Here is a 23,094-nt window from a genome sequence, read left to right on the forward strand (position 1 = left end):
TGTAATAAATTAGTTTTGTATAAAAACCGTACTAAAAATAGAGTGAGTATCTTGTGTTTGTTTTTTTTTTTTCACTACAAAAAAAAAAATATTTAAAAAAAAAAGTGTATGCTTTTTTTTTATATAAAAATCTATTTTTTTTTTTAAATATTTTGTAATGGTTTTTTAATAAAGTGTCGATGCTGGATTAAACATTGAAATGTTTTGTGAAAAAATTTTTTGAAAGGAGAAAAGGTCTTATAAACAATTACTTGTTAAAATCGAAATGTTGGCATTGATCCAACCAACGTCATGTCAACGCAAACGAAAAAAAATTTCTCGTGTTCTCATGTCAGATATTTTTGAAGATATACAATCTTCCTCATTATGTACGATGCCCAAAACTCATTCTAAAGAACCGTCACGCAAACCTTCATCTTTATCCGCGTCGTCCCAAAACGATATCTCGAAGCGGGTCCCAAAATTACGAGATGAAAATGAAGAAACGATTAGTTTATTTGAGAAATCCAGTTCATCGTCGGATGCCGTGCCCCTCGCGTCCACAAATGCAACTACTTCCAGTAGTTGGCAGTATAACAATAATGATTATCAGTGTGATTCTTTAACCTCTTTTAAATTTTCGGAACGTTCTACTTTACATCCAAAAGATGTTGCTAGTGAAAAAAAGTTTCATCGACTTGTTAAACAAGCTGTAGCTTGCTCTCATGTTTCCTCCAATTACCGTGATATATCTTTACAACATCAGCCAAAACAATACCCTTTTCATAACCAAGATCCTCTATGTTTTTCTTATTCTGAAACGGTATGCGACACCTCTCCACTATGTCATACGACTCTTCAAAAAACGTCTTCCGCATCTTTTTTAACAACGTCGCTGGATTCAGTTCATCCTTCTTCAGGGACTTTATCAAGGTAAAAATAAGATTTAATTTTAGAAAAATTAAAAATTTTTACATTAAGCTAAAATTAATTTTAATTTTGTTTGTTAGTGGTCATGCCATAAAATCTATTCAATCTAAAGAAAAATGTGTACCATGTACTTCTTCTTGCTCTTTGGATTTAACTATAAAAAACAATCAAAGACGCACAATAATGCACCCGTTCCAAGAATCCTTAACAAACGCAACTCCAAATGCAACTCCTGCCAAAACTCTTGCCACAACTCCCGCTGTGACAGATAGTCATTTAAATTACTGGAATGCGTATGAAGATTTTTCTGATTTAGAAAATTTAAATGTGTCTGAAACCTCTTCTTCTTCTTCATCTTCTTCTCAATCTCCACCTAAGATTCGTTCAAGTCATTTGAGTCAAAAAAATACCTCGTATTCAGATAATCTTTCAACAAAAAGTACATGTGCTATATGTTTAACAGATATTGTTGAAAATGATATTATTGGGGAGTTAGCTGAATGTCATCATTTTTTTTGTTACGATTGTATTCATTTATGGGCAAATCGAACAAATCAATGTCCCCTTTGTAAACAAAAATTTTATTGTATACTAAAAAAAAATTTTAAAGCCAATACTTTATGTGAAAGTATTGTTCTCAGTTCCATTCAAGTACAAGATAAAACACTGCATTTGACCGATGATGAAACCTATAATATTGAGCCAAGTCATTACCTATCTTGTCAATGTTAAATTTCTGGTTTTTAATGTTTTTTGTGCTGTTTTCTTCTAGTGCGTCGACCCCTTGAAGAGTATATATGTCAAGTGTGTCGCCTGGGAAATCAAGAAGAAGTCCTTCTTTTATGTGATGGATGTGATGACGCTTACCACACATTTTGTGTAGGGTGTACTGAAGTGCCTGAAGGTAAGCATTGGTTTCTGAGAGTCAACAAGATATTACGAAAAAAAAAATGTTTTCATGTTTCATCGTTCTAGGTTCTTGGTTTTGTCATACATGTCAAAATTCTAATCATACCATGCCAGAAACACTGTATGTTGGTCTTTTTTTGGGGGGGAGGGAAAGATCAGAAATGCTATTTTGTTTATTGTCATTGTCGTTTTAGACCTGAACCACTTATTGAAAGTAGACAAATGTCGCGGCGTGAAGAGGTGCCACGAGAGAATATGACTTCTTATCCTATTGAAACGCGTCAAACAACGCGTCGCCGTCGCATTGTTTATTCTCCCTTTTTACAGCAAAATGTCGTCACACGAAGGCCTATAACTAGAAGCTTTTCACATCGTTTACAACAGACAAATGAAATTTTAAATTCTTTAACACCTAGCAATTCTATTCTCAATAACCAAGCAAGAACGCGATCCGCTCAACGTCGAATGGCTTCTCTACGTTCCGCTCGTTCTCAGCAATCTTCTCTAGGGGAAAATATAGTACGTCGTTGGTTAAACTCACAGGAAGCATTGCCTTCCACTGGTTCAACATCGAATTTAATATTACCTCCTATTCGACGACAATTGCGTCATCGATTAATGACAGAATTGACATGGATAGTAAACGATGAGAATGCACCACAATCTGAACCAATTTCCCTTCCTTCTGTATGCAGTTCAGCTGATCAACCTTTTGCTTCTTCATCTAATCCTCTTGAATTAAACAACACCGAATCTAAGGACGCACAAAGTCAATCCAATCATATTAGTGAATCATGGAACCCCACAGTAACAACCTCCATTACAGGGCGTCGTAAAAGGAAATTGTGTATGAGACGTACTGTTTATGATGATATTACTAATGAAAGTTCTCTTCCATTACTGACAACACCGTCTTGTGATGGAACCGTTATCCAAAACAACTCTTCGTCAACGTCTCAAATTCCTTTTCATTGTGACCAAAGTACAAGTAGTACTACGAGTTACAAATGTTCTCTTCAGAAATCTTCTCCTCCAAAAAACCAACATCCAACCACTTCAAAATCTACAGCTTCTCGGAACGTCGAAACTTTCGAGCGGGTCCGCTTGCGGAGACGTTCTAATCGAAAGAGAAACAAAAGGTTATTGAATGATTCTTCGTCGGATATCGCAGACTCGGATACATGATACATCAGAAATATAACAGTTTTTCTATTGAAAAAAAAAAAACATTTAAAATTAACGTCTTGTTTCATTTTTACATGGGTTCTGTCATTTTGTTAAACTTCTATGCATTCACTTGCCAATCAGCACAAATTTATTGAAAAACTGTTCGTAATAAACAGTCTCTGTAAATTTATTACGGCTTATTTAAAAGCCTTGAATTGACCTGCTAATTGAGGTGCGTGTCGAAATTAAGACGCAGAACGATACCTACATTACACTGGCCATTTTCTATGTCACTTTACCGGGATGCAATTTAAAGTTCTTTTCTAATGTTAGTCTCCGAAACACGCATTAGTTTTGTTCTTTTTAATAAGGTTTTAAAAGCGATCAGCAATATAGTCAAAACGACAAATGGAAATTTTTTTACAATGCCGCGTAAACGTTTATATGAATTTATGCTCAATATTATAGGGCTATAAATAGTTTTATTTACCTTTGATGGTTGTATTTTAGTCAAAGCTGCGAAAAGTCATTAAAAAGCAAAACAAAAAAGGGCGCGCACGGATTTGAACCATGGACCTGCTGATCTGCAGTCAGCTGCTCTACCACTGAGCTACACACCCTTACAAACTTTAGGTTTACTTTCAAGACATGAGATCCGTTTCTGTCGTTACAGTGACAAAAAAAAAAAGTCGGTGAAAATTTATGTCGGTTTATGAACCAGTCAATGATATATGAATTTGAAATGTTAATTTAACAAAAAGAGTATTTTGCAGACGGAACGGTTATAATAATCGTATGTTTTTTTAATGGGTGAACTGCACTTATGTAACAAGCAAAAGAAATGAATTTAATAAGCGCATACTGTTTGTTTCTTGTAATTGAGTTTGTTTTTTAAGAACAAGCAAGAGGTGGTACTAGAAAAATGTCACGGTTGATTTTTTTTTTGTGAAACGGTTATGAATGACGGAATACGTTGGCTGTATGACGTATAGAGGGTATTTGTGTGAAACGGTTTGGAATTTTAGAAGGAGATTCAAATATCTTTTCAGATGAAGGGTAACGAACATGAATAGCAGCATTTCGAAGGAGATGTTGTAAGGTGTGTTTAGTGTGATCAATAAGAAACTCGTTACAGAGATTTGAGTATGCATTGTCCACTTTATCAACAAGATTTCTGATAAAATAAAATAGTCATGTTGGAATATCAATAAGATGAATTACTAACCCGGAACAAGGAATTTCTTCCAAGGAATTGTTTAAGGAAATTAACGATCTTGAAAACTTACGAGTAGAAGGAAGACCCTGACAAGTAATGGCTGGTTCAAAATGGCTCGAAACTGTTTCACTAGGTTGATGCCATGTAACTTTTTTTGTATGGGATAAGCTGCTGCGTTTTTCGTCGGAAGTTTTTAATGTCTGCAGTTCAGAGCCGTGAAAACAATTAGCGGCCGTTTGATTCTAGGCCAAAACGAACCTGCCAAAAAGAATCTGATGCTAAAGTGGCGCGATTAAAAAAAAACGAGGTGTTTGGCTGAGTAGAATTAGTTGTTGTATTCGCATTAATGGAGCACATTGTAGGAATTAAATTTGTTTTGCTAACATTAAAAAAAAAATAAAAGATAAAAATGTTGAAGTTTTTTTTTTTTAATTACTATTTTTGAAGTTTTAACAATTGATCAAGTTGGTCAAAAGTATGAGTTATGAAAATACGAATATCCGTGGTTTCAAGCAATTTATTATCTAAATTTAACCATCTCCATAAATGTTCTTTAGCCAAGGATATTTTATGAAAAACGATTGCGTGAAAAAGAGTTGGGGCCATGGCCCAAATAACTTCCATAACTGCAGCAATCACTCGAATCGTATACCCTTTAACGACATTTAAAACGGAAAGGTGTGTGAAATCCAGTATGCAAACTAAACGGGAAGGATCATTTGAAGAGCAATCTATTTTTTTTTCACTCAGCTGAGAAGCATGTTCATTTAAAACTCGTACTAACGTTTTTTCAACTGTATTTGTAATAAGAAATTGAAGTAATGATATACTTTTCAATTCATTGGCTGTTAGAAGGCAATGGTGAAAAGGTATATAAATGACAGGATATGATCGAATATCCTCTAGTGAATTCGTTTGTGTTCTTAAGTTCATAAGAAGAGAACTCTGAGATAATTTTTTAGCGTTTTGTGGTTCCACAAAAACAAGACGATCGGCTGCTTGTAAATGCGTTTGAAAAGAATCAATTATAGCGCGACGCGATTGATTCATATCCAACATTGTTTCTGTGAAAGTTTTATGAAGTGTATCTAAAAATTCGGCCAACAGAGCTAAATTAATAATGGATTCCCTAGTACACATCTTGAGAAAATTGGTTCAATTTACAAAACCCTTTGTCGTTTTAAAAAATCACCTGTTCTAATCCCCTGCAGTAGACTAAACGACGAATGAGTTCCATTAAGTAACAAACTCCTCCTTTAGTTTTGGAAGCATCAAGAACATTAAAAACTAGCGAACAAATATCTTTTTCAAGGTGCTTTTGATAATTGGAACAAGAAGATCCTCTTGCGATGCCTGCGGCTTCATCAAAGTGCTCAGTTTGCGCATAAGTTTGTTCTTTCATAAATCACTTTAATATTGTATTTTTTAAGCACAGATTTTTTTTTGAAAGAGATGCTATGAATCGCCATATTTTTACCTGACGAAATAATACGCCACATGTTGTAGAACGTAGTGTTTTAAAAAAAAATCCACTTTTCAAAAGTTGGCGTTTTAAAAAAAGAGTGTACAGACATTTGGAGTTTATTATATGACTTAATGAAATGTACAAAAAGAATTGAAAAAAAAAAACACACATACGTGTTTTGTGGGAAATTTCGTTCGTAAAATTTCTTCTTTTGTTATGCAGAAAAAAACTCAACTGTTTGAAAGAATAAACTAAAGAAAGAATTCATTACAAATGTTTTTATGACACTGAAGGAACGGGAGATGAAAGAAAATATTCTGGTGTCATCTCACAAGGAGTATCTTGAGAAGATAAAAGAGTGGATGTTTGTCGAGAGGAAGACATAAGCGAAGAATATTGTTGTGTATGCTTCTCGAAAGTACGGGTTGTGGAGTTCGACAAATTAGTGAAAGATTGCGCGTTATTTTGACACACAATGGAAGGCTCCTGCTTATTTGATGGCAACATCATACGTGATAAAAGAGCAAGAGGCTTAGAAGAAAGGCTTTCTTTTGAATCTGTGATTTGAAAATCTAAAACATTAGGACTGTTTTCCATGGATAAACCGGGAGAATCTAACACAGAAAAAAACATACAGACGTTGTTATAGAAATAATCGACTCACACAAAACCAAACAATCAAGCCGAAACTACCTTTCGTTGATTTTGTATCATGTTCCGATGTTGAATTGTGCGTCGAATGGTTTGAATCATCCGGTACACCCCCTGTAGATGATCTATGTGCGTCATTAGTATGGTTTGAACTTTCTGGGAATCGTTCGACGGATGTTCCAGACACACTTGTTGATCCATTCAATCGAGGAGTTTGTTGAGATACAGAGTCACTTTCTAAACTACACATTCCTTGTGAATTTTTAGGGGGGATTGTATAACGGTTTTCAAAGATCTGTGAATTATCATCTACCATTGCCACATGCGTTCTATAAGGAGTCATTAAGAGTGTCGTTTCACCACTCATATCATGTAAGACCATTGAATCACAATGTCTTTTTTGAAAACTTCTTCCTTGTTTAAAATAGTTATTTTGTTTTGATGTGACAATAGTATCGACATGATCATTAAGGGAAGCGCGTCTACGTTTTTTAACACATATGTTATCTGTGTCGACGTTAGATTGAGTGGTTAAATCAGGTGGTCTGACATCAGCAGACGAGAAAGACAGCATGTTGAGATTAAAAGAATACCCCTCTAAAGTATCAGTTGGTGATGAATTTTTTAGTGTGGAGCCCTCATTTGAAAACAGAGTTGGTTGATCTCCATCATAACAAGAGGGATGTCGTAACGAAAAGTATGTGTTAGCCTCGTCACATGTAGACTTTTTACAAGTCTCCCATGACATTGTGTTTAGATAATTCTCAGTTTTCAAATATTTCTCTTGCTGATAAGAAGATTCTTCTGTTAAATAATATTCAGGTTTAGTACAAAATTGTGCCTTTGATTGAGAAGAAATGTTTTGCAAGTCGTTGTTACTGGTGTTTTCATCATCACAAGTACCAAAAATAAGGCTTTGGTTTCCTTCATAACACTTGTCAATAAAATGATGTGTTGGATAAGATAAGGAAGATATAAAATCCTTCTCAAAAAGTGCAGCTTCTTGTCCAGCTGGAGTAGAATGTGAAAGTGGTTGATAACCATCTGGACTTAAGAATGTCGTCCCTGACGATAACGTATCATAGTAGAATTTTTTGCAAGGAGTCGGTAGTATTGGAAAACAACACGAAGTCGTATCATTTTTAGAAGAGTCCAATATGACTTGTTTTTCGGGTAAATGCAAAGTGTGCGTTTTGAAATTTCCACTGAGATAATGATCCAAAACATAATTGTTATCTTTCAAGGAAGCATAATTTGTTGTGTCCATTAAAAATGCTTCATGACGTTTAAGTGGAGAAGAGAAATTCGGATGATTATAATCTAAATACCTTTTCATACTATAACAAGATGACTCCTTCAATCTAGACGACAAAGGGGTATAATGTCCGTACATTGTGTTATCGTTGACTTGCCTATCCCTCTCGTCAGCTACATATCATTGACATGAATGTTTTAACGTTAAAAAAAAATGTCATTCTTGTCGCACCTGGAGCATTCCAATGAATTTGTTCATTGTATAAATGCCCTGAGTCGGTTGTACAAAGCTCTGTATATTCTTTAATCGACATGGAGGGTCTTTGTTTTCTTGAATATTCTTTCCAATACATACTAGATATCTTTAAACCCTAGAAACGTCGCAAAAAGTTGAAAAAAACAAAAAACATTGGACTGAGATAAAAAGAAAAAAACATTATTTACCAAAGCTAAACAGCCTGATATTTCTGCCATTTGTAACAGTTGTAAAACATTCGCATTTTTCAATCGACATACAACTGAAACGCATCTAAGCATTGCCAAATAACAAAATATTTCTACTGTTACTGGACTCAATGTTACTTTTCTCTTAATTTAGAATCATTTTTCAACCGTCTAGAAATTTCCTTTTTTAAAGCAGCACGACCTATTTCACCTAACCGAATATCGTATCCATTTTGCATTAAAATAAAACAATTTTCTATAACAATAAACCATAAATACAGTTATACATGGTCAATGATAAATTGAATGATTACTTGAATAGTGTGGATGACATGTGCGAAATGCTGCAAAGTCGGATGGCGTAAACGCCTCTTTGGATTTTCTAGGAATATTTTTTAAAAACTTCTTGTACTCGGGTTCAAGATGAGTTATAGTTTGAAATTTCTGTAATAAATCTTCTGAAAGGCATGGTTTATAAAGTAAAGAAGAAGCTGTTGGAAAATAAGCCGGTTGTATGAATTTTTTTGTTCTCTGAAAAGATGACCTCATCTCAGAGGAGTCTTCAAAAGGCTTGGTGCTGCCGTACGAAGGTCTTGTTGGATCCATCCAATCCTTCAAAAATTGACTTGTTGTGTCCACCGGTACACGGTCTTTGGGAATGGATGCCGTTGGAGATATTCCAGAAACCTCCATGGGTGACACTAATGTCGCTGCATTTTCCATCGGTGCCATGTTTGTGGAATGAATCGTATGCTGCTCTGGAATAATGCAATAAGGTTTTCTCGCCATGTTTGATTTTTCTTGCTTGTTATAATATGGTCCATTGCACATTTGTGGATCCAAGGGTTCGCAAATATAAGATTTTGGAAAATGACCATTCAAAATCTTTTGTGAACTAGCGTCAGTAGATGGCAACTGGGGAAATGATCGATTATTGGCGCACCTTGTAATGGGCTGTGTGGGATGACATGTGTGAAGTGTAGAAGCTAATGTGTGTTGCAACGACGATTCATTAAAAGATGAAAATGATTGAGATAAAAAGTCGTGCGATAAAGATGGTGCTTTTAACAAGGTACTACTTGGTATGAATGGTTCTTTCAATTGACCAGTTACGTTACGTTGGTGGTCGTATTCTTCAACAACCTGTTAAATGAAAACAAAGTCACATGATGCAGTGATCTAAAGTACGTTGTCGTGCAAGCCATTAACAAGTTGAACGCTTTAAAATAAAATATTTACCGTCTCATCCGAAGAGACATTTTTGAAATCAACCTCATTGGATTTGGAAGATTCTTTTTTCACACAGCGTGGAGTCACATGAGAACACTGGGGTGATTGAGGTGGAAAGAGTAAGCTGATTTGCAGATTTTGTGCTTCCACACCATCATACTTTTCGCTTTTATGAATCGTTGATGGAACGTCATGACCAGTCAATTGTTTCAAAATGTTGATCCGTGGAGACAAATGATCTCCAACGTATGAATTGAATAGTGGACCGTCATCAGGTTGACACGAATGCAACATTTTGTATTGGAATGCTTCAGTAGAGAGATACTCACCACTACTACTAGCGGAAGCATTACATGGCATGGTTTCACCATAGCATTCTGCCATTGCGTAAGGAAGCGATTCATGAGACACTTGAGCTAACATGCTATTTTGGAAATGGCAACCGCTTGCACTTTGACACCTTGCGTGTGATGCTTGTTGACTTTCAGAATGAAGAACACTTTCCATAACATTAGGCTTCATTTTTTTTTTATTTTTCTTCTTCTAAGTAGATGCACAAAAGAAAAAAATTACATTTCAAGTGAAATAAATAAATGAAAACAAACTAGAAATTTAGGAAACATCGGCATTATTACAATAGTAGCCGAAGGTGAAACGTACTGATTTTGAGAAACATGTGTTAGTGTTAGTACGATTCGGGGAAAAGACGTCGTATTGAAAAGTTTTTTGAAAAGTATTCGACACATTCAGAGACTCTTTAGAACTCTTCTGTAATTTATAAGCTGCTTCTTGTAAAGGAACGGTTGGTCCAGGAGTGACATGTGACTCTATTTGTGACGAGGTTTCCATGGGGACGCTTGACGTTAGTGTCGGATGAATGACATTTTGTGTATGACACTCATTGTTTGTTAGTTGAGTTAAAGGAGATGTTGGAGTAAAGCTTGGTTCATCCCATTGGAATCCTTTTTTCATTAGAGACTTATTGGAAGGCGTGTTCAACGTATGTGTTGGCTTTGTAATGTCATTAAATAATGTTTCTCCGGGCGTTCTTGGGGAATTCAATTTCGGAAACGACGCGTTTGATTCAGGATACGTGCCTGAAAAATCTTTAATCTCGTTTGGCTCTTCTTTCAAAATCTCTTCTGCCACAGGCGATGTTTCAAAGTGTGTGTGTGGATGTTCAGGATTCGTAGACGTTTTCCACGGTGTCTCATTAGAACCACGCTTAAATGAACTTATACCACACAAGGGACTTTGAGTTCTACTTTTGTTTAATTGATTCAAAACATGTTGACTATTTTTAGGAGTTATGCAGTTAAAATTAACATGGGACTCTTCTTGTGTATTGCACCAAAAATTAAATGGTTGAAGATTAGCAAGATTTTTCTTTTCATGAAACGTTTGAAAATTTGTTTGGTCTGAAAAAGAATTCAACTTTGTTGGAATGTTATTTTCTAACGAAGGATTTTTAATGAAAACTTCTTTCTTTTTTAAATGTTCCGTTGCACTGCTTTTGTCTTGCTGACACTGCTTTTGAGGACTTTGGAATGACTCCGACTCAAATTGACAAGTTGATCCACACCAGTTTTTCTTCTTAGAGGACATGATCCAATTAGCTTCCATGTTTGTCGAATATAGCGTTAACGGTGGTGTATTCGTTGTCATATCAGAGGGAAGCCAAAAATTTGTTGGAAAAGGAGATATTTTCTCATAATGGGAAAGTGAAGGAGGGTCCACAGAAGCGTCCATATGATTTTTATTCCATATACGAGGTCGAACAGTGAATGGAATAAGTGCTTTTGGGTTTCCTTCAATACACTTAGCTAAACCGTGTTCTTCTTTCGTACAGGTGGTTCCTCTCATAGTTCGGTGTCGCTCAGGTGTCAACAAAGTAACAATTCCGTTACTCTGTGAGTCTTTCAAAGTATTCACATGAGAAACATCCACAAGGCATGGTATAGTTATTGTGGGATCTTTACGAAACGATTCAGATGGGTTTTTTACGTCAAAAAAACAATAATCATTCAAATTTAGTTCTTTGTATGATGTTTGGAAAGGTGACATGGGGGTTTCCGTACGCATAAAAGGACTTGTCACATATGTTGATCCATAAATTGTAGGGTGAATGAATGACTGGGATGTGGATTTGGATTTTTTCTTTAACAGAATACTTTCAAAGTCGAATGACGCAATTGGAGATAATTTCATGTGTTCACTCGACAATGGATTTGATTCCTCATCGTTGAGTGATACGAATTTCGACTTTTCACTACTTTGACAGAAAGGATGCAATGCACCCGAGCATGTTGCCAACTTTATATCAATAAAGGGATCCTCTTTAGCACCTTGTTCATTTGTAATAATTTTGGTTAAATAATCCATTGCTCATTGCTTCTTTAGAAATTTCTTTGAATTATGTTTGGTTTTACAAGTTTAAAAGAAAAAAACACCCTTTACGTTGATTTGAAAGTTTAAAAACAGATGAAAATACTTTGAAGAATATTTTTATCCGTAATGTAATATTGATATTTCAACAAGCATCTCCAATTGAGCTGGGATATATAAGAATATAACAAAAAGTTTTGCAAATTTGATTAAAAAAACTTTGAAGAAAAACTAAAATTAAAAAAAAAAAAACATGCTTGAAAAAAATCAGTGACCGATCAAGAGATAATCGGATTAATATCTATTGTATAAATAACCTAAAATACTAGTAATAATAAAGGAACTTTTTCTAGTTGAAGAAAAAAAATAAACCCGTATTCTAGTACTATATATTTGTATTGAAGATTAGAACGGGTTAAACTAAACAAACAAAAACCTCACGGAGTAACGCTTTTTGGTTCACAAGAATATCACTGTGTGCCTCAATAGTTTCAATGTAAACCAATACATGATGACAATGACGTTAAATTACACAACACAGGCTAGTTTTTTTCTTCAAGTCGTTCTTGCGACATGATGGATTTTAAACATGCATAGAACTTATGACATTGATGCTCCCCTCTATAAAAAACCAGTTAACTGGAAAATACAACAAAAAGGCTGCTTTTTACTCAAAGAATTTATCTTGGGACAACAAACAAAATTGAAGTATTTCAAAATGACGAAGAACGCTTTTGTAAGCGTAACGTACTCATAAACTAGAAGAAAACACCAAAAGAAACATGTTAATGATCAGATAAACACCACAGATAATTTGAAAACGATCTCTTTTGATGATTATTTAAAATAAACAAAAAATCAAATGATTGAAAAACAGAATCTTGTTGCGTTTTCTAATGAAGTGACACGATATTTATTACAACTTTCCTTTATGCATGACGCTGAAATTTCAATAATTTGAAACAAGCAGAGATATAATTTGTTGACGAAAAAAATCAGTGACTGTTAGACACTTTCTATAATTTATTGCATTTTCTGCTTAATGTCGCTAAATGTACAAAAAAAACGCTAGATAAAAAAAAAGCGGCCAATGAAAATAGAAAAGCAAAAAAAGAAAAATTACCAAAGTATACAAAATTTATCTAGTTATAGAATTTTTGAACCTATAATTTACCAAAAGTTTTGTTAATGTTTCTACTCTACTACAATGAACGCTCAGTTTATATTTTGAAAACCAAAAGCAATCAAATCGTTTTTAAATCACGTTAGTTATACAAATTTTTATACAAAGAAAGCTTTTAAAAATTTTCCCATGCTATTGATTCAAAAAATAAATCAAAAGAAAAAAAATTTCTTGTCACGACAATGTCTTATATATCTTTTTTAATACTGAAATATTTGATCAATGCATGCGACTACATTTGTAATCATTCCTGCTGTTTTCGGAAACTAAAATTTGAAGAGGCATGTTTCGAATATTAATGACTACATGATTATGGATTTTTTTGTTTAAAACAAAAATGGCACATATATAAAAAAAACCGTCAAATTAACGAAAACAAGATTGAAAAGCACAGTACACTTTTATCAAAAAACGAAAGGTTTCAAATAGCTGAAAATAACACAGCATTGGATTTTAAAAATACTAATTTATACAAACGTTTTCTATACTCGTTCTTTTTTGTCAAAAATTCAATACAAGTGTAATTAGACTAAACAAAATTAGTAGTGTTTTTATGAAAACACAGGTGAAAATTATACTAGAAGAATCACGAAAAAACAAAATCTAACAATGTTTCAAATAATGAACCAAAAAATTTTTATTAAAATATTAAAAAAACAAAGTAGAGTGTCTAAAATGAGAATAAAACTGACAAGTGATTTTAAAATGTTCTCTCTGATGTTCCTTTTTACATTAGAAGCGCTTCTTCATAAACAGAAAGTATAACAAAATATTGACTTGATTAATTCATTCATACACTCTCGTGTTTCTACAAGCCGTTTAAAAAAAAAAATATTTTTATAAAAAGGTTAACTAGAAGAACCTTTTAGGCTTTTTTTCAACAAGCTTCACGTTACGTTATTCCAAAACGACAAATGACATGAAGAAAGCTAATGACGGAAAATCAAGGACTGAATTCAAGTTTAACAAGAGACCGAAAACGGGAGACATTTTATTGACCAGTATGTATGTTTTTATAATTAAATAAAAAAAATAGTTTTTTTAATAGATATTAAACAAAACCTATTTAAAGAAATCGGGAAAAAAAGTTTAAAAAAATAGTAAACTTTTTATATTGTATTCTAGAGAATACATAATTAAAAAAAAAAATCCTGTCTTGTCATATGTTTGAGTTTGTGCAAGCAGGAGCCAACTTGTTATACCTACTAAAGTAATCAAGGACCTTTCTATTTAAAAACATGGTTAAAAAGACATTTGCTTTTTCTCTTAAATGACTTGTCTTTTTAAAGTATGTCATCCATAGTCCCTCAATAAAAAAATATAATACGAAAAAAAGGAATCTGTGTTTTCCGTATCATGTGGAAATATTTTTCCACCAAACCTTTTGATATCTATTCAATTTTGATTGTTTTAAAAACATTATTAATAGAAAAAAGAAAAAGTCATTTGCTATGTAATATGTTATTGTATGCTTGAAGGTTGTAATATTTGTTTGTCTCATGTCTATTTTTTTTGCGGATACGATACTATTTATACATTTCAGTAGATTTGTGTGTTTTTAAAATCTTTTTATAATTTAAAATGAAAGTTAATTTTTAATACAATTTTAAACTTCTTAAATTTTTTTTTATTTGATTATCATTTAAGAAGATAATTCTGTTTTTTTTTTTTACAGGTAAGATATCTAGACATATCCCATAGTCTATAAATGGCTTCATATATCTTGTGACATTCTTTAAAATTCTGTAGATTTTCATAGGTCATCATCTTCTTCTTGATATTATTTCTAATCCCATGTAAGTCGGCATGCATAATTCATTAAAACTTGAACAACTCTGTAATAAGTTGACTCAGGAATGCGCTAAAACCAATCTTCTAACAATGACTGTTACTCAGTTAGTATCTCATAATGTCAAACAAGATAGCCAAGGTATCGTTTTACTTTAATTTCAAAGTCTTGAACAAAGGGAACTTTCTTTCAGAAATAAATGATGAAGAAGAGGAAGAAGGAGAAATTGTTTTTGAATCACCTAATTTTTTAAAAATGAATCAAGTAGGTGTCTCGAAATTAAAAAAAGTATATTATGGAGTAACACAGGGAATGTGTGGAAGCAAATTCCAATATTTTGATGCCTCTACGTACGCTAAGAGTTTCATGCCAACAAATGCATGGGAAAGTAATGACATTAAGAGACCTTGTTTTTCCGAAAATTTGAACAAATTATACTCGTGTCATTTATTATATCATAATAATTATTCCTCGTAATTTAAAAAATTAAATAGAAAAAAATTAATTTTTTTTTAAAAATTTCTTTAGATCGTTTTCCAAACATTCATTTCTGCCAGTACCTACACTAGAAAATAGCTTTGTATCCCCTACGGATATGGGTGATATGGCGATGTGTATACCATGTGAAAACGAAACAGATTTGAATCAAAATGTATTACAAGAACCAAGTCTTTACCGAGTAGGTATGAAATGAAACTTTCTTACTTGTTACTTTTTTTTTAATATAATTAAGAATTCAATGTATACCCATTTTATTTCCGTATGGATCGTCATGAAAGAATTTGATTTTTCGATTATTTTTAATGCAGTGAAAAAGTAGGAAATTAAAAAAAAACAACCCACGGCGTAATTTTGTTTTAATGGGTTTATTTTTTGTAGAGCTACATTTTGTTTCACCGTAAAATCATTTAACCATCGTCAATATGGATGTTTTTTCATTTTTTATTTTAAATCCAATATGGACGCACATCTTGCCAGTCAAGCTCTCACTCATCTTACCTTTGTCTTTTCAGTATGAAAACGTTGTGGAACTTTCTTATTTTAAATGTTTTTAATGACCTTGTCGTTAGAGTACTAAGAATGGTTATACTATTCAACCATTTAATTTTTCCGGTATCAATCAAGTCGCACCTTTGACATTTCAGTTAGTCCAACCCTTCAACAAGGTAGCGAAAAAAAAAAATTGCATGGAATTAACGAAACTGGTATTTGTTTTTTATGTTATGGAATAAGAATAAAACAAATGGTTTGGGTGAACCCCTGACATTATCTCTTCCCCAAAACAGTGATTCATATAATGGTTCGGGTAGACACACACAAAAAGAAAAAGTGCAACGTGTGAAACATGCAATAAACAAGTCAACATACGACATGTCGAGTGATAGCCGTTCTTCTTATGAATGTTTTTCAATTAATGTTTCCTTGTAGATGGTATGTACTGCTCGAACGAGGAAACTAAAACAGAGGAAATTATGGAGGAAAAGGATATCTCGTTAACTAAATCTTTACCTTGTAGAGTCATAGGGAACTCGGATTATTCCTTAGTAAAGCAAAAATATTTTCATATTTCTTGGTTTCTTCACATTTCTGAATGATGTTTAGACGAATAAATTAAATGATGAATTTTTACAGCAAGCTTCTTGTGGATTCAATGATATGAAACAAAACGCATGTGTTGAAGTCATGCCATTATCCTATCAACAATTAATTGATTCTATGGAAAAAGGCTATGGTAGTAGTGAAGAAGGTTTTGAGATTTTGAAATATCATTTACCACGTTGCTTAACAAATCCCATTTTAAAAAATTTGTACCTTAGTTTAAACTCAAAAAAGCACCATGTACATTTTCCTACTTCGTATTGGTGTGAACATGCTACTTTTAACGACCAAACGAAGGATTATGAGAATTTACTACACCACTATACTTTAAAAAATAGGTAGGAAGGCATTGTTGAGTGATTTAAAAAAAAATTTTGTCATTTCTTTGTGTCATGTCAGATATCTTCTTTTTCATAATTTACCTAATGAACTATCCAGCACGAATGCATTAAAATTTTATTTTACATCCAAAGGGCTTGAATTACAAAATTTCCAGGTACCAAGTTTTAAAATTGTAGTCCATAATTGCGATCTATGTAATCATAGATGGAAATTGTGGATCAAAAAAGTAATACCGTAACAGCCCATGTGGCATTTAAAACGAAAAAAGAAGCCTATGAAGCTCACAGGTTGAGATGATCTAGTGTTTTTATAAAACTTAATATAAAAGCTTATCTTTTGATTCTTATTTTCTTAGGTTACTGGTGAATCATTCATTAGGTAGTGATATGACAGTGCAATTTTGTGGACCACGTAGAGCAAGTCATACTTTATGGATAGGAAATTTAACAAGTAGAAAATTAAAAAAGGAAGTTTTTTAACATTTGTATTCGTAGATGTGGCATGCGAATGGATTGTGTCAAAAGGTTTTAATGAGTTGTTACATAATTTTCAAGGCCTTTCACGGTTACGTGTTTTACCTGAAAAGTATAAAAATGAAAGGAAAATTGTCGTTTCATAAGAGTATTGATGTTTTCAGAAATTGCGCCTTTGCTACGTTTGAAACGAAACAGCAGGCTGTATTCGTTCGTAACTTTTGTCATGGTTTACTCTTTGGATATTTAGGGTATAGTAAGAAATGTCTATTCTTATTGTGAATGAAGTGTTTTTTTTTTTTCTTGTTTAAATAGAAATAAGGTACGATTAAATGTTGATTTTACCGTATCGGTAAATGAAGTAGAACAAGTACCTGTTCGGGATGACGTATGTGAATTTTGTCTTAATCGGCATACGGCAAATGAAGACAGCACAGTTAAAAAACCTTTTATTACCGTTCCACCCCATTTGGAATTCTTTCTTCATGATCCTTTACATGTGTCATGTGTTGATGGAAACAATTCAAGTACTTTTGTTTAACCACGTTTCGTTTCACAGACTGAATTCTTCTAGAGTTGAATATAGAAACAAACGTACCTCCTCAAAGCTTTGATATGTTCGACTCTTCTTTTGTAAAAGCAACAGAAAGTGGAAAAGTTACGATTGAAGCAACGAAGGATGTCGACGTTACAGTTGAAGGTATGGTAGTTCAAATAAATACATATAAAGAGTCAAGCAATGTGAAAGAGACGGAACATTCAGAAAAGCATGAGATCGTGACAAGAATGGAAGTGGAAAGTGACGAGTTGATGAGTGAAGGAAACCAAAAAACGTTGAATACAAACAAATCAAAACTAACCAAACAAATGACGAAGAGAATTGTGAACATTTTGAAAGAAAATGATGATCAGAGAACACATTCTAACGACGTTGATGAAAACGAAAAAAATCTCAAAGAGATGTCGAGGGAATTCAAAACCTGTAAGGAGAGCCATAAAGGATTGAAAAATATGAAACAGAGGAATGAAAAATTGATGATTGCAAAGGCGAAGAATGAACAGGGCCAAAATTTAAACCATAATAAGAAAGAGTTGAATAATGGGACAGGGATAAATAACTTAAAGAAAGATGACAAGGAAGGAAGTGAAGATAAAAAAGATGTCCACATAGCAATTGACAAATGGGAAAATGCTACCGTTATGAATGATGATCTTAAGGATGAAGATCATCCAAGTACAGAAAATCCAAATTTGTGTTTGAAAAAAGTACGAGCGGAAAATGTGAACATTATGAGTGAAGCAAAAGAAATTAGCAAGATGATATTTGAAAATAAGGAAAATGTTATGAATTCAACAGAGGAAACAGTGAATCGTATGAATAAAGGAACAGAAAATGTGACGGAGTTTATTGTAGCAAAGGAAAGTGGAAGAGACAAAATTGAAAAAAAGAACAGTTTTTCGGAAACACAAAAACGAAAACAGTTTTTATGCCCAACATTTAAAGAGAAAAATAATAAAGACAAAGAATTAGAGCTGGGTACAGCTAGCTTACTTTGTAGCTTTATGGAGACTGCAACACCAAAATACAAAAGGGAACCGTTGAAGTCTATTTGTTTAGATAAAGATAACAAAATTCAAGCGAAGAAGAATGAAGAGACAAAGCCAGATGTCCAACACACACAAGGGAATAAAGACAGGACTGAACAATTGGAAAAAATGTGTAACAAAAAAAAGCAACGCTCTTCAAAATATCCTTGGTTGGAAAACAAAATGTCAAGTAGTGTGGTAGGAAATGATGGATTAGAGGTATCGAGCAAAAAAACAACAGATTTAAAGACTTTGTCAACTGAGTGTGGTTTGGGTCGAGACACGAATGATGTGAAAGTGAGAAAACAAAATCAAAACAACGTTATGTCAAAAGCACGCAATACAAAGAAACTATTGCCAATTGAAGGATTTCAAACAAAGAAGGTCCCTTTAACTCAAGCCAAACGTGCTGTGTGTTTTTCTGGTACGAAAACTGTTGAAATGGAAGGGATATCAAGCTATAATTCTTGTGAGATGAAAAACATGACACACTGCGTGAATGGGAAGAACGAAACAGAAAATGTGACTAGCAGAAAAACACATAAACATCAATGTCGCGTGAAGACAGTCAATCAAAATCTTCGGATAAAACAAAACCAAGAACATGCGTCTGTTGTGGAAAAAGGAACTTTTCAAAAGAAAACAAAATACTCCTTAAAAAACAAAGTCGTTAAATGGAGGGGCATGTGTGCGGGTGCCACTGTACGTGACATTGTTGTGTTAAAAACGAATGCTCCTCAAAAAAAAAGACCGTTCCTATCAGAAGGTACAGTGTCTCAATACTGAGTTGCAAGTATACGCTATTTTTTTTGTCCTTTACCTCTTGTAGAGCAAGGCTACGCAACAAGTACACAAGAAATGAACAGTGGACTTTTTTCGCATACCGCCTTTCTTTCAGGTCGTTTCGCTCAATCAACCCAATGCGATTTTGCTATATTTTTCATTCTTGTAGATGACAATGATAGCATTTTGATTCCTAAGTTAAAAAAAAAAACAACATGTACAGATTCTGTGAATACTATACCGGTACAAAAATTCCAACCACCTACTCAAAATTTATCACCGCCTTTAAAAGATTCTGTAGCAACTACTGTTGATCAAGGTAATAATTCGTAGGACAACGAAATGTGTTGTTATGCCTCGTCATTTTTAAAAACTCAAAGACATTTTGTAAAAACTAAGTACTTTATACGTCATACGTCCACGGTCGTATGAAAGTTTAATTCATGCTGAAACGTTTGTCATTGATTCCTACGATACTAATGTTGTTTAGATATAAACGTGAGTGACGAAATTCCTCTTAGTCAGTTATTAAAGAGTGAGTCCATGGAAATTGAAGAAATATCGTCATTTGAGAATAAGACGTGCCTTGGACACAAAGTTGAAGAACAAGCGTTTTGCATTCAAGACAATAAGGAAATAAAACAAGTTCCTCTTGAAATTGGTTGGTTTTTTGTTTTCATTTTTAAAATGGCATGATTGTGTTGTTAAGAACCTGCCCCATTCCATGATAATCTAAAAGAAGAAAAGGAAGAGAATATGGGGAATCCTGTTATGCGAGTACCTATGTTTCAAAAAAGCGATTGGCCACGTTTAAAAAATAAAAACTTTTTAAAACGAGAATCGTTACTTAATAAATCAGTGCATTTGAAACATACGCACGGGTTGGAAAAACAAGATCTCCATGTGAGTGCTGCTATAAATGGAAAAAGTGGTTGAGTTCCGAGCAAAAGCACCTTTCTGTTGTTTTTTTTTGTAGATAACCAGCGCCGCGCAGAAAAGTTTTCTTAAGAAAAATACAATTGAATTGTTTACTGAAGAAAAAAAAGAGAAGGTTCAACAAAATAATCTCTCCTCTATTGTAAAAGGAACGTGTCAGTTAATGAAACAAGGACAATTTGTGTGTTTCGTCAATTATCAATATAAACAAGGAAAAATTGAACGAAATTTGTACGTTGTTTTCATTGAAATGATATAGAATGCGTTAATAATGACTTTTTCATCAAGACCAACCATTCTGGATGTTTCTGCTCGAACAACCATTACTATATTGTATGAGCGTGTTCAACAAAAATGTCATGAACTAACAATATGGCAATTGGTACCGTGTAAGAAGAAAAATGTGAGGAAACAATTTTTTTTTTGACTGCGTTACTTTTTTTACTAGTGGAAGATACTACACCTTATGAAACATTATGTGACTATTTCAAATCTCGTGATCGTATTGGCCTTGTGGAATCATGTAAAAAAACAATTTTTTTAGTACCACTTAAAGATTCATCGGAAATTCTTAATTTAGTAAGTTATGACGGAAAAATTTTTTTTTTTTTAAAACGTGTTTGATTTCTATTAGCATGTGAATAAAATGACCTTATTTGCAGTGGTGATTCATGGGTGTTTATTAAAGCCTAAAGAAAATTCATGAAGGATTTTCCTTAATCTTGTTTTGATCATAAAACCGCAGCAGGTCGAGCAGTCTTCTCATCTTTTTTAATTTCAATGATGGTTCGACGTGGCGGTCTCCATATTACATAAAGTCTTGTTGTTCGCTTTTCAAACAACACTGGACGGCGTAAGACCGTTAACAATATCTTTGCATTCTTCAACGACCAATGCTACTTTTTTATAATCAATTAAGAAAACCTAGTTTGGAAAGAATATTGGATGAAATCATTTTGTTACAATTGAAAATTATTAGAATTTACCAAACGATGCTCTGTCACATCTTCTAAAGATTCTCGTGAACCTTTTTTAATACTACTAGCTACACGGCTCTAAAAAAAGCATTATGTCAATCGCTGATAAAAGAATCAAAACCTCAGAGTACTACAACTACCGACTTTAAGGCGAGTAGGCAACGTGAAATGAAGTAGAGAGTGTTTTAGAAAAATTTCATCTTCAAATTTTTTAAATGCCAAAGTTGGTGTCGTTAATGTTTTGCCTTGTGACTTGTTAATTGTTTCTATTAAAAAAGAAAATTGTTTTCAAATTGAATAACAAAAATAAATTCTTTTAGTATCCCACCTTTTGTAGAAAGAATAAAACAATGTGATAATCCAACTAGATGCGTAAAGAAATAATGTGAACGTTCATTTTCAGGGCATAACTAGAAGAGAAAAAACAAGGAGAAACACTTGTGTAACTCAACAAAACTGCGGGTTCATCAATACAAAAATTACACTTGTCGTTTGTGACCATGCAACATCTTGACACAAATTGTCTAAGAGTGTTGGTACGATTTCATGAGGTAAATTGACTAAACGTTCATTCAGAAAGAGACCAACAATAGGTCGAATGCCGCCTGCAGAGACTGGTAAAGGTATTCCCTTTTTTTGTAGTAAGCGTCTTTTATTTCGTGAAATGTTTTCAGTTGATTCAATATGAGGATCTAAGACATCTTTCAAAACGCGAAAATGACGCTGATTTAACCGTTTTCTTTATAAAACAAAGATGTATAAGTGGGAAATCTCATAAGGAATGTTACCTCGCCATATTTAAAATAGCTAATTTTAATTCTTTTAAACCCATGGAATGATATTGTGTAAAGTTAAGGACAGTAGCAAATCCAACAGGTGAATCATCTTTCGTATCAGAAGAAACGCAAATAACAGTTCCAATATTTCCCTAGTCACCACAAAGCTCATAAACGTCTCATAAATGTGTCTTTACTTGATCACAAATAATATTAGCTAAACGAGAAGGTAGAGGACCAACGCTTTCTGAAACGGAGTTCTTTTCTCCACTGTCCTTTTCGGTCTCTATTTGAAAGTGAGTTTCCTTAATGAAAAAAGGCAAAGGAAGTTATCTTACGTTGTTGAGATCCTTTGGTTTGTAAAGAAAGTCCTGTTACAACGGATTCGCAACAAAAATGACGGACACTACAGTAACACAATTTTGGCATGGTTTTTTTTCTTGTCACAAGAAAAAACAGGGTACGTGTGGTAAAATTTTTCATCAGGATCAAAAAATTCAAATTCGGTATTAATTTGTTCCTAAAAAAAAAAATAAAGATATTATTGGATTTACGTTATTTACAGATGGAAAATAACAAAAATGTAACAAGTACACTAAAAAATTGACAGCTTACAAAATCACTTTTTGAATCATCGCTTGAATCCTCCTCATGATCATTGACACAACATTCCGATTTGGTTCTTGTAAAAAGCTAACAAGATACGTTCATTGAAGAAAAATGCATTTTTATTTTCGTTAAAACGATATTGTCTAAATGTGTAAAGTCGCTTACAATATTATCGGAATCACTCGAATCTGAATTGTTGTCTGAATAGTCATTTTTAGAAAATGTCTCGATTTCTTCTTCATTAAAAGTCACAGATTCATCAAATCGTAATTTTTTGTTTTTTTTTCCCATATTGCCTTGATTCAATCCGGTCACTACAAGACCTTAAATACAAGTATGTGACACAAAACATAAACTGTTGTCAGTTTATTTTAAAATGTAATTAAAAAAATTAATTTCTATTTCTTTCT

At 33.3% G+C, this 23,094-nt stretch overlaps 5 protein-coding genes and 1 non-coding gene across 13 annotated transcripts; 2 read left to right on the forward strand and 4 right to left on the reverse strand.

The window, feature by feature from the left end:
• Positions 1-90: 90 nt before the first annotated feature.
• Positions 91-3,175, forward strand: LOC128883330 (PHD and RING finger domain-containing protein 1-like). Its single transcript, XM_054135566.1, has 5 exons — positions 91-912; positions 990-1,615; positions 1,682-1,813; positions 1,885-1,939; positions 2,013-3,175. Exons 1-5 carry the CDS (start codon positions 266-268, stop codon positions 3,001-3,003), a joined length of 2,451 nt encoding a protein of 816 aa, XP_053991541.1. The 5' UTR covers positions 91-265; the 3' UTR covers positions 3,004-3,175.
• On the reverse strand, positions 3,111-5,722 carry LOC128883332 (uncharacterized). Its single transcript, XM_054135569.1, has 7 exons — positions 5,394-5,722; positions 4,638-5,341; positions 4,460-4,580; positions 4,211-4,401; positions 3,476-4,159; positions 3,254-3,344; positions 3,111-3,205 (listed from the first exon to the last, which is right to left on the reverse strand). Exons 1-5 carry the CDS (start codon positions 5,601-5,603, stop codon positions 3,940-3,942), a joined length of 1,446 nt encoding a protein of 481 aa, XP_053991544.1. The 5' UTR covers positions 5,604-5,722; the 3' UTR covers positions 3,111-3,205; positions 3,254-3,344; positions 3,476-3,939.
• On the reverse strand, positions 3,534-3,605 carry Trnac-gca (transfer RNA cysteine (anticodon GCA)). The gene has a single exon. It is a non-coding gene; the product is annotated as a tRNA-Cys (tRNA).
• Positions 5,723-5,816: 94 nt separating the features above from the next.
• LOC128883328 (uncharacterized) lies at positions 5,817-11,628 on the reverse strand. Its single transcript, XM_054135556.1, has 8 exons — positions 9,906-11,628; positions 9,255-9,788; positions 8,330-9,158; positions 8,154-8,271; positions 8,016-8,100; positions 7,804-7,942; positions 6,360-7,745; positions 5,817-6,280 (listed from the first exon to the last, which is right to left on the reverse strand). The coding sequence occupies exons 1-8, from the start codon at positions 11,625-11,627 to the stop codon at positions 5,946-5,948; spliced, it is 5,148 nt and encodes a 1,715-aa protein (XP_053991531.1). The 5' UTR covers position 11,628; the 3' UTR covers positions 5,817-5,945.
• Positions 11,629-14,351: 2,723 nt separating this feature from the next.
• Positions 14,352-21,418, forward strand: LOC128883329 (uncharacterized). 8 transcript variants are annotated; one of them, XM_054135559.1, is made up of 28 exons: positions 14,352-14,488; positions 14,563-14,609; positions 14,659-14,743; positions 14,796-14,866; positions 14,912-15,075; positions 15,131-15,281; positions 15,336-15,418; positions 15,482-15,614; positions 15,673-15,768; positions 15,836-15,980; positions 16,031-16,146; positions 16,205-16,539; positions 16,601-16,697; positions 16,748-16,830; positions 16,899-16,993; positions 17,038-17,128; positions 17,181-17,267; positions 17,332-17,543; positions 17,591-17,716; positions 17,765-19,369; positions 19,433-19,501; positions 19,556-19,705; positions 19,877-20,047; positions 20,096-20,289; positions 20,363-20,553; positions 20,611-20,711; positions 20,771-20,901; positions 20,957-21,418. In XM_054135559.1, exons 3-28 carry the CDS (start codon positions 14,695-14,697, stop codon positions 21,026-21,028), a joined length of 4,818 nt encoding a protein of 1,605 aa, XP_053991534.1. In that variant the 5' UTR covers positions 14,352-14,488; positions 14,563-14,609; positions 14,659-14,694; the 3' UTR covers positions 21,029-21,418. The 8 variants fall into 8 exon arrangements, with proteins under 8 accessions (XP_053991534.1, XP_053991535.1, XP_053991533.1 ...); XM_054135560.1 differs by having other exon boundaries at positions 17,780-19,369; XM_054135558.1 differs by having other exon boundaries at positions 17,591-19,369.
• Positions 20,908-23,001, reverse strand: LOC128883335 (uncharacterized). Its single transcript, XM_054135571.1, has 11 exons — positions 22,850-23,001; positions 22,691-22,768; positions 22,540-22,595; positions 22,414-22,481; positions 22,273-22,361; positions 22,088-22,227; positions 21,783-22,038; positions 21,628-21,709; positions 21,444-21,565; positions 21,309-21,377; positions 20,908-21,246 (listed from the first exon to the last, which is right to left on the reverse strand). Exons 1-11 carry the CDS (start codon positions 22,973-22,975, stop codon positions 21,157-21,159), a joined length of 1,176 nt encoding a protein of 391 aa, XP_053991546.1. The 5' UTR covers positions 22,976-23,001; the 3' UTR covers positions 20,908-21,156.
• Positions 23,002-23,094: the final 93 nt, after the last annotated feature.

The sequence above is a fragment of the Hylaeus volcanicus genome, unplaced genomic scaffold, assembly GCF_026283585.1.
Source record: "Hylaeus volcanicus isolate JK05 unplaced genomic scaffold, UHH_iyHylVolc1.0_haploid 12221, whole genome shotgun sequence".
NCBI classification, from domain to species: Eukaryota; Metazoa; Arthropoda; class Insecta; order Hymenoptera; family Colletidae; genus Hylaeus; species Hylaeus volcanicus.

Excerpts from the sequence above, each read along its gene's own strand:
- LOC128883330 (XM_054135566.1), top strand. The coding sequence starts at position 266 with ATGTTGGCATTGATCCAACCAACGTCATGTCAACGCAAACGAAAAAAA. Across the intron at positions 913-989 it reads TCTTCAGGGACTTTATCAAG|TGGTCATGCCATAAAATCTA; the intron begins GTAAAAATAAGA and ends TTTGTTTGTTAG. Across the intron at positions 1,940-2,012 it reads CATACCATGCCAGAAACACT|ACCTGAACCACTTATTGAAA; the intron begins GTATGTTGGTCT and ends TTGTCGTTTTAG.
- LOC128883329 (XM_054135558.1), top strand. The coding sequence starts at position 14,695 with ATGACTGTTACTCAGTTAGTATCTCATAATGTCAAACAAGATAGCCAA. Across the intron at positions 15,981-16,030 it reads GTCAACATACGACATGTCGA|ATGGTATGTACTGCTCGAAC; the intron begins GTGATAGCCGTT and ends GTTTCCTTGTAG. Across the intron at positions 20,712-20,770 it reads AATATGGCAATTGGTACCGT|TGGAAGATACTACACCTTAT; the intron begins GTAAGAAGAAAA and ends TTTTTTTACTAG.
- LOC128883335 (XM_054135571.1), bottom strand. The coding sequence starts at position 22,975 with ATGGGAAAAAAAAACAAAAAATTACGATTTGATGAATCTGTGACTTTT. Across the intron at positions 22,362-22,413 it reads AACCAAAGGATCTCAACAAC|AGACCGAAAAGGACAGTGGA; the intron begins GTAAGATAACTT and ends ACTTTCAAATAG. Across the intron at positions 22,228-22,272 it reads CTAATATTATTTGTGATCAA|GGAAATATTGGAACTGTTAT; the intron begins GTAAAGACACAT and ends TGTGGTGACTAG.
- LOC128883332 (XM_054135569.1), bottom strand. The coding sequence starts at position 5,603 with ATGAAAGAACAAACTTATGCGCAAACTGAGCACTTTGATGAAGCCGCA. Across the intron at positions 4,581-4,637 it reads TTGTTAAAACTTCAAAAATA|CAAAACAAATTTAATTCCTA; the intron begins GTAATTAAAAAA and ends TTTTAATGTTAG. Across the intron at positions 4,160-4,210 it reads GAAGAAATTCCTTGTTCCGG|AAATCTTGTTGATAAAGTGG; the intron begins GTTAGTAATTCA and ends TTATTTTATCAG.
- LOC128883328 (XM_054135556.1), bottom strand. The coding sequence starts at position 11,627 with ATGGATTATTTAACCAAAATTATTACAAATGAACAAGGTGCTAAAGAG. Across the intron at positions 9,789-9,905 it reads ACACATGTTTCTCAAAATCA|AAGAAGAAAAATAAAAAAAA; the intron begins GTACGTTTCACC and ends GCATCTACTTAG. Across the intron at positions 6,281-6,359 it reads TGATACAAAATCAACGAAAG|ATTCTCCCGGTTTATCCATG; the intron begins GTAGTTTCGGCT and ends TTTCTGTGTTAG.